General features: G+C 47.4%; 1 protein-coding gene across 1 annotated transcript; it reads right to left on the reverse strand.

Annotated features, from left to right (window-relative positions):
* Nucleotides 1-219: 219 nt before the first annotated feature.
* On the reverse strand, nucleotides 220-7,460 carry LOC132076963 (serine/threonine-protein kinase PAK 3-like). The gene is made up of 4 exons (XM_059478390.1): nucleotides 7,368-7,460; nucleotides 6,567-6,666; nucleotides 5,975-6,166; nucleotides 220-365 (listed from the first exon to the last, which is right to left on the reverse strand). Exons 1-4 carry the CDS (start codon nucleotides 7,443-7,445, stop codon nucleotides 220-222), a joined length of 516 nt encoding a protein of 171 aa, XP_059334373.1. The 5' UTR covers nucleotides 7,446-7,460.
* Nucleotides 7,461-8,324: the final 864 nt, after the last annotated feature.

Consider the following 8,324-nt stretch of genomic DNA (forward strand, 5'->3'; position numbering starts at 1 on the left):
CTGTCAGGCCGGGAGAAAATATTGTAGATAAGAATTAATAAACAACACTGAAGAATTGAAAAACCTGAAGACTCCTTTCGTCCTTTGGAGCGCGGGCTGCCTCAAGGCCATCCAGAGCCTTACCAGGCCATTAGAACAGCCGAGACGGGACAATGGCAAGGATTGAGCATTAAGGGACAGAAGTAAGAAGAGACCATACCTTTGAACTGTAAAATCCTGTCAGGAATCTGCAAGTACTTGCATATATGAGTTCACCACCCGGACTTGCATGCTTCTCCACATTTCCATTATTTCAAAAATTTTGCTTCCTGGAAAAGCTTCCAGGTCTCCAGTACCAGTTCTAGCTCCCTTCCAGCAGTCTGCATCTGAGCAGGGAGTTGAAAATAGATCAGGGATTACCTTTTACCTGTAAGCATTCAAGACAGCCAAAGAACTTTGAGGGAAAAGGCCATACTGAGTGCCCAAGACAAAGAGATCTTTAGAAATTGGAAGAAGGAAGTATTGATTGAGGGTCACAGTTATGTTGAGGTTTAGCCTTTCAAAGGTTTGTTGCTTTTCTACTGAAAACTGCAGGTGAGAAAGCCTAGGCAGAAAAGGGAAGGAGAAGCTATGTAAACAAATCCATAGCTGTACACAAGGCCAGAAGCAGATTTCTTCTTCACCAGGCTGAAGAGAGTGGTTTTATTATTCGAAAAACAAAAGCAAAACTACCCCAAGTCAAATATATATTCTCCCACTACATTTAGACATTACAACAATAAAAATGCTCTATAAAACTACTGCAGTAAATTAGTCAGTTAGGAACAATAAACAAGGCACATGTTAATAGTATCCATATCTGTCTTTGGAAAGATGAGCAATTACAATCTGCATCCCAGTATTTACTACAATTTATGCTCAGTATTTACTACAATCTCAAATAACAATAAAGTCAAACACAACAGATGACTGATGTTCCTACCTTCTGCTTTCCAAACAAAGTTTTAAAAGATAGTTTATTGCAAAATGAGTCTCAAGTATGTTCAAGGCCTTGGGAGCTCTCTAAGCTTAATTAACAACAGAAATAAAAACTGTATCTTGATAACAAAGCTATAAAGATCACAACTTTAACATCACACATATAGAATCCATTTTAATATTTGTGTAAAGCCAGTATTATAATATTATAATTTGTATATACCAATCTGTTTGTAATATTGCTGAAAGAAGGCACACTTTTCTAAATCCCTACTGGCTTTGGTAACTGCTAAAGATAATGTAGATTGGGCTGTACAACTGTTTACTCATCTTTCTGTTGCACAGAAATCTTGGATACTTTAGTGCATACATCTGTAATTCTGACATTTTCTGAAATTAAAACGAGAGGAGAAATGGGCTAAATTCAGGTACCTAAAGTTAGGTATCAAGATTTGCAGCCGTAAATCAAATACACAAGGAAAGCTTTTCATCTGCACTTTTCAATTATCCTAATTCCATTTTCAGCTAACCCCTTGACTAACCTCAGGCACATCCCCAATGCCCTCTCTCCCAGCAGCTCAGAGCTGCATTGCACAGCGCTTGCTGTGCACCACAGAGCACAGAGCAGGCTGGCCTGGTGGGCCTGAATATTTCTGCCAAACACTCTGCATCTCACACCTTTGCTCTGGCTCAGTGCAGAACTGCAGGGTTGCAGGCGCTTCCTCCCAGAGCTGCGTGAGGCGCTGGCTCCTGCAGATGGGCCCTGCCAAGCTGTCCCTGCCTCACGCTGGCCTCGCTTCCCTGGCACAAGTGCCGGGCCTGAAGGAGCTGCCCTGTGCTCCAGCCTGCCGAGCAGCCCGGCTCCCTGCCCCGGTGCCCAGAGTGCTGCACACACTGCTGGCCTTTGCAAGGAGTTGCAGGGCAGTCAGCAGAAAAGGAGGAATCTTCAGCCAGCCCAGCGGCCCGCGGCTGCCCTTGGCCTTTCTCTGCTCCTGGGCACACTCCAGACGGCCATGGCCTCCAGGCCGGGCTGTGCCCAGCACGGCTGCGCTTCCCCTCGGCAGCAGCCAGCTGCCACCTGGGCTCTGAGAGCAGAGGATTCGCCCGCTCCCAGCAAGAGGCACCCAGGGCCCGGCTGCTGCCTCTTGCAGCTCCAAGGGCCTCCTTCCAGTCTGCCTCTGCCGGGGCTCAGGCTGCTCCGGCCTCTGCTGGGGCTCTGCTGGGGCTCCAGCCTGGGCAAGGCCGGGCCCGCTCTCACCTCACAGGCGCTGACAGCTCTGTGCCACAGGAGACCTTCCCGAGCACCCTCTCTGATCTTTCTGCTTTCTCACTTGAGCAAGGCTCTCCTCCAGCCAAAGACATTATTGTATTTAGGGATACAAATCCAAGTGGCAGGAACCCCAATGCTCTCCAGTCACAGCTGAAGGCCTGCATCTGCACAGGGTGTTTGGGCTGCCTCATTCTTCCTTTGGTTTTGCCTTCAAATGCCATTGCCCTTTCTGCCTCAACTAGAAATACCACAGCTGCGCCATAACCAGCCAGTGGGTCATATTCCAAAAGCAGTGCGGTCTGGAGAGGATGAATGAAGAAGAGCCCTCCTCACTTATGAAACCATACAAAAAAAGCCATATGTGTGACTTAGTACCAATAAAAAACAATTGGTAATTCAGAAGGAAATGTTGAATTTTCTGAAGGGGTCAGAAGGAGGAGAATCTTCCAAGTGAGTTGATGTTTCAGAAACTTTATTAATTACAACTCTAATCTATAATTCTATGCTACAAATCTCTTTAGCAACCCTACTCTACAATCCTACTCTAAATTGGTAACAGAGATAACATCTTGACATGATTGCTATGTTCTCGTCTCCTAGGGTTAGGCTTAGGTTTAGGCTTAAGCTTAGGCTTAGGCTTAGGCTTAGGTTTAGGCTTAGGCTTAGGTTCAGGTTTGGGTTTAGGTTTAGGCTTTGGCTTAGGCTTAGGGTTGGGATTAGGGAAAGGGTAAGGGAAAGGGTAAGGGATAGAGATAGGGATAGGGTTTGGGTTAGCATTTAAGGTTAGGGTTAGGTTTTAGGTTTAGAGTTTAGGGTTAGGGTTATTCGTCATCTTCACTGAGCTGATGACTTGTGCCAGGATGAATGGTGGCTTGGCTGAAGTTACAAATGGATGCTGTCCACCGGAAAAAAAAAATACAACAAAGAACAGTGAACCATTACTTTCGAAGCTCATTGCTTCAGGGACTCAATCAGGATACATCAAGTTGCTGGAAAGACCCAGAAAGAGGAGCAATGGGACCATCTGCTCCCCAGTCATCCCCAATGTGCAAGACCTTGCGATCACAGGCAAACCTGGCCCAGAATCCCACTCATCTGTTTATTGTGATGTCTTCATCATGCTGGGATTTTTGCCCTGCCAGTGCTCTAGAAATGGTGCTTTCTGTCCCTGGGTTTTCTTCCTTTCAGGAAACTCCAATGACTCACATAGGTCCCTGCCTTTGAAAGACAGGCACTGTGCTGATTCCCACAGGGACAGAAAGCAGTGTCTGCCTTTCCATGCCCTGCCCCTTGTGTGCTGGATGGCACCTTCCTTCCCAGCAGGGCCAGCCCAGTGGCACTGGGCCCTGCAGTTCCCTCTCTGCCACACAACCTGGCAGTAACCCTGGCACAGTTCCCGTCTGCTTGAGCGTGCCAGGCAGCAGATGGGGCTGGGACAAGTCCCTCCCAGCTGTCCCTGTTTGCGTGGCAGAAATCTCTGAGGGTGGGCTGGGGGACACCAACCAGGGCCCCTCAGAGGCTCACGGTGAGCCCCCCACAGCCCCTCCTGCCCACAGCCAAATCTCTGACCCCTAGGCTGGGACTGGCTTCCTTGGGTTCCTCCACCACCATTTCATGTCTCTGTACCCCGCATTGCTCTACTTCAATTCTTTTGCCATTAGATAAAACTGAACACTCCACCAAATCACAAAAGAGGGCAACAGACACAGTCAGAGGACAGAGCACCTCTCCTCACAGGAAATGCAGAGGGAGCTGGAGTTATTCAGTTTTGTGAAGGACAGGCCCCAGGGAGACTTTATTGCCACTTTCCAAGACTTCAGAGTGGCTTTGAAGAAAGTGGGGGACATCTTTTTTAACAGGGCCAGTTACAATAGGATATGGACAAATATTTTTAAACACTAAGGGCACCTAATCAGAGTAGGTCTAAGGAAGAACTTGTTTACTCGGAGCATGGTGCCACCCTGGCACAGCTTGCCCCAAGAGCTTGTAGGTGCCCCATTCCTGCAACCATTCCGGCTCCGGTGGCAAAGGGCTCTGAGCCACCCGATCTCTTTAAAGATGTCCCTGCTCATTGCAGGACACTTGCACCACAGGACATTTACAGGGCCCTGCCAGCCCAGCCCAGTCTAGGATTCCTCACCATTTTCATTTGAAGAGCACCAAGAGTGGAGGTAAGGAGGAAGGGGGCTCATCTGATGCCTTGGACTTGAGTGGAGGAGGAGCCCATCCCTCAGAGCCTGTTTCACCTGCAGCCCCTTCACATTTTACCTGCAGGAGCTCCTTGGCAGACCAGCGCTGCTCCTCGTCTGTCTGCAGGCAGCAGCTCAGGAAGTCACGCAGCAAAGCCGAGAGGAGCTTGGGCTGCCGCAGCTGTGGAGTCCCTACTGTGGCTATCAGGTATGTAGCCTGGAGAAAAAGGAGACACAAGGCTCCACCTCCTGCTTTCACATCTCTAAGGCTCTCCCAGATCCCTTTGTTTAACCTCTGTTCTTCAGTGGCAGTTTCTGCCCTGGCACAGACCCAGAGATGACTTTCCTTTACCAACCAAAAACCCAAACTCCGATGCAGCCACAGCTTTTCCACCATCCTGCAGATCTTGCCTTGGCAGCTGATTTCATTGCCTGACCTAGTTCCTAGTGGGAACTACATCAGCAAAAGGACATTTGCTTCTCTGAGGATTCATGCCAGCTTGAGATGGTTTTTGGAAGAGGGACTTTGCTATACTAACTAATTTCAAGGGTTAGTACGTGAAAGGCATCTCTGCAGTGCTTGTTGGTCCTTTAAGCGCACGTGCCCTAGAACAAAACTCATCAAGCTTTTTGTGCTGTTCTTGAAAACAATGGGAATTGGAAGAAAAGAAAGGAAACCCATCAGTTAATACCCAGGTAGGGAAACAAACATTTGCAATCTCCTCTTCAACATAGACACATTAAGATGCCTTCACAAATGTATTGGGATGAAAATGCCTGCTTGGGCACACAGGAGCCACCTGCAGCTCTGTCTCTCAGCAGTCTGAAAATTTCAGCTTCCCATTTTTGCAGCAAAAGAAAAATTGTCTAGGTCAGAAGAAGGAGAGGTTCCATCCCTATGGACACCCTCTAGTCATTTGGCTGCTCAAGTCAATGCATTAATGGTAGGCCCATGCCAGAAAGTGCCAGGAAACAAACAGGAGGTTTTGGCAGGCTCTCCACATCACCAGGCTCTGGCTTGGTGACGTGCAGAATGTTGCTTGGGCTAGGACAGAAACACGGTCACTGAGTGTTTCAGCAGCACTGCACAAGAAGCAGAAGAGACTCTGTGCATTACACCCTCATGCCCATGTTTCCCAGTGAGAAGAAACTGCACACGGTGTTAGGTTCCTCTCTAAAGACCACGGTTTTAAAAACTTTGTTGGGTTTGGATTTCCTTCCTTCATTTCTGGAAAGATAACAACACTTTTAAGATGCTTTTTTCCTGTTATTTAGGCCATCTACACAGACAAAAGAACTGGAACCACTAACCCAATGGAAAGTGTTGAGTGAGAATGGAGTTTGTTTGGAGTTTGTTTGCATGTGGTAAGGCTTGAGTTCCCCCACTGATACAACCAAAAGTCCAGCAGATGCTGATGTGTTGCAGGGACATTTGTAGGAGGCGACCTTGGTGGAAGTAGTTCCAGCAGATGGCAATGGGATTTTGTCCAGTGGCACACAGGACATGGGACAGGTGAGAAAGACAGTGGGATCAGTTAATATTTGCTCCTTACCATACCAGAACTTTCGCTCAAGTAAGGAGGTTCTTGTTCTATCATTTCAATTCCCACAATACCAAAAGACCATATGTCCACTTTGGGGCCATATGGTTGACCTGTCACCACTTCAGGCGCCATCCACCAAGGAGTCCCGGTTACTGAGCACCGTCTGCTCTGCTCAGGGGTGAGCTGAGTAGCGAGGCCAAAATCAGCTGAGGAGAAAACAAAATACTGGTTTTATCTGAATTCTGTGCAATTAGGAAAGCAAGCAAAAGAATTCCCCACCAGAAGTTTGAAATTGCTCTGTTGAATCTCCTGGCATTGGCAACTTTAAAAATCCCCCCATGTTTTACACTGCCTCTAGCAGTGGCTTTTGTTCTTTGGAAACTTTAGACTTGTAACTCCCTCCCTCTGGAAGGGACACACACAGAGCAAGGCCACTCTTGACTCTTGTGGCTCCTTCGACCTCTGTGCACGTTGCAACTGTGCCCTCAGCTCGCAGCAGGGGTCCCTGCACTGCCACCAGCACCATTTTTGGGGAGCTGGCAGTCACGCCAAGCAGCCCCACACCCACATCCCTGGAACGCTGCACTTGGCCAAGAAGATACTGACCCAGTTTGACAGAACCGTCGGTTCTGAGAAGGATGTTGTCACTCTTCACATCTCGATGGATCACATCGTTTGAATGAAGAAAATCCAGTCCTTGCAGGCACTGAGCGAGAAAACAGAAACAGAAGGGCAAAAATGAGTGATGTGATTGCATCACACAAGAAAGGAAACAAAGAATCTAAAAGATTCCCTCTCCAGGGGAACGGGGAGTAATGGCAGAACAGTAATGGCCACTGAGAGGAAGAGCTTGCTGCTCCAACACTTGCAGAGCAGGACCTTTCTGAGGAAAGGCACGTCAGCTTTTGAAAGAGCAACAGCACCTGCTGTTGTAGGCTGTCCCCTGCCAACCAGCCAGGATGACTCCTGCTGCAGCGCATGTGCTCAGAAGCAAAGAGCATTCTGGCTGCACTCCTATCCTTTTTAGCTGAGCACTGAGAGAAACGAGTCTCTCTCTTCTTTCTTTGCTGTTTGTTTCAAATCCTGCCACCAGCACCTTTGCTTTTACAGGCAAGGAATGCAGTGAAGACAGACTCCAGGCAAACATTTAGAGAGGCAACGTGGAGAACAGCAAATACAAACACAAGAGACAGAGCGAGAATACAACAGCAGGAGATAAGAGTACTGGCACTGAGTACAGGGAGTGCAGGAGCACTGGCAGGCCTTTCACTTGAGATGCTTTTACTTGCCCATAGCATACCAGCAACACAGAAACAAAGCTCGGCACAGGAAACCTCTCCTGTTCTGAGCCCCTGTTTCCCAGACAATCCTGCCCAAGCCCTTGGAAACACAGCTGGGATTGCTGACCTCCCGACTGATGGCTGCCATCTCATCTTCAGACAGGCAGGTCTGGCTGACGATGTCGCTCAGGACACCTCCATCCATGTACTCTATAACCAGCAAGAGTTCCTCGCCCAGAAGGTAGCTGAAAGAAGGAAACAAGCGGGTAGAGATGAACTTGCATGGCAATGTTGATTTTTTGCTTCCAGGTTTCTTATTTCCAGATGCCTTTCTGACAAGGACAGAATCAAAGGAATAGACATTCCCTCTTGACTGTGCATTGTTTGCAATCTGTGCAGTCTCAAGGAGAAAGACACATCTGTGAAAAAGGAGATGTCTTAGATGGGCAGCAAATGAAAAGTGCAGTTTAGAAACAGCCCAGATAAAAAACATGTCAGGCATGGTGTTTCTGGAAATAAGCACCTAGTCTTCCTGGCATGCAGAGCAATGGCAAAGAGGGGCAACAATCCAAGGGAAATCCACTTTAGGATGGTTCATCTGCACTTAAGAAACTTTAAAAAATCAATCCCAAATAAATGTGGAGGCAGTGAACTTTGAGGCTATTGAGTTAGGAAGATACAGCTGATCCAGGTTTTGAATAATTTTGGAGTAATTATCAAACTAGGTGTGCCAGGGAAGACTCATGCAGACAAGATACACTCTCTTCTCATCCATTGGAGATGAGTAGAGAAATATGAATAAATAAAAATTAACAGCTTTACTTGCTGCCACTGACCAAAGTGGGTTTTTAACCTCTCATGTTTGCGATATGTAAACACACATCCATGGGATAAGACCATGACCTCTCACCTGTCTAAATAATTCACAACATTGGGACTCCTGTACCTCTTCATGATCATTATTTCATTAAAGGTTAGCTCCTTCCTCCTCACTCCTTGAAGATTTATTTTTTTTTATTGCCACCTAAAATGACATTGAAAATCAGTAACTTGAGAGGTTGGTGGCACGAGACCACAAGGCAGG

This window comes from Ammospiza nelsoni, chromosome 9 (genome assembly GCF_027579445.1).
Source record: "Ammospiza nelsoni isolate bAmmNel1 chromosome 9, bAmmNel1.pri, whole genome shotgun sequence".
Lineage (NCBI taxonomy): Eukaryota > Metazoa > Chordata > Aves > Passeriformes > Passerellidae > Ammospiza > Ammospiza nelsoni.

What these genes read in the sequence shown, in the direction of transcription:
- LOC132076963 (XM_059478390.1), bottom strand. Translation starts at nt 7,445, where the DNA reads ATGGATGGAGGTGTCCTGAGCGACATCGTCAGCCAGACCTGCCTGTCT. An exon ending in TGGCAGCCATCAGTCGGGAG is followed by an intron (nt 6,667 to 7,367) that starts GTCAGCAATCCC and finishes TTTCTCGCTCAG; the next exon opens with TGCCTGCAAGGACTGGATTT. An exon ending in CGACGGTTCTGTCAAACTGG is followed by an intron (nt 6,167 to 6,566) that starts GTCAGTATCTTC and finishes TTTTCTCCTCAG; the next exon opens with CTGATTTTGGCCTCGCTACT.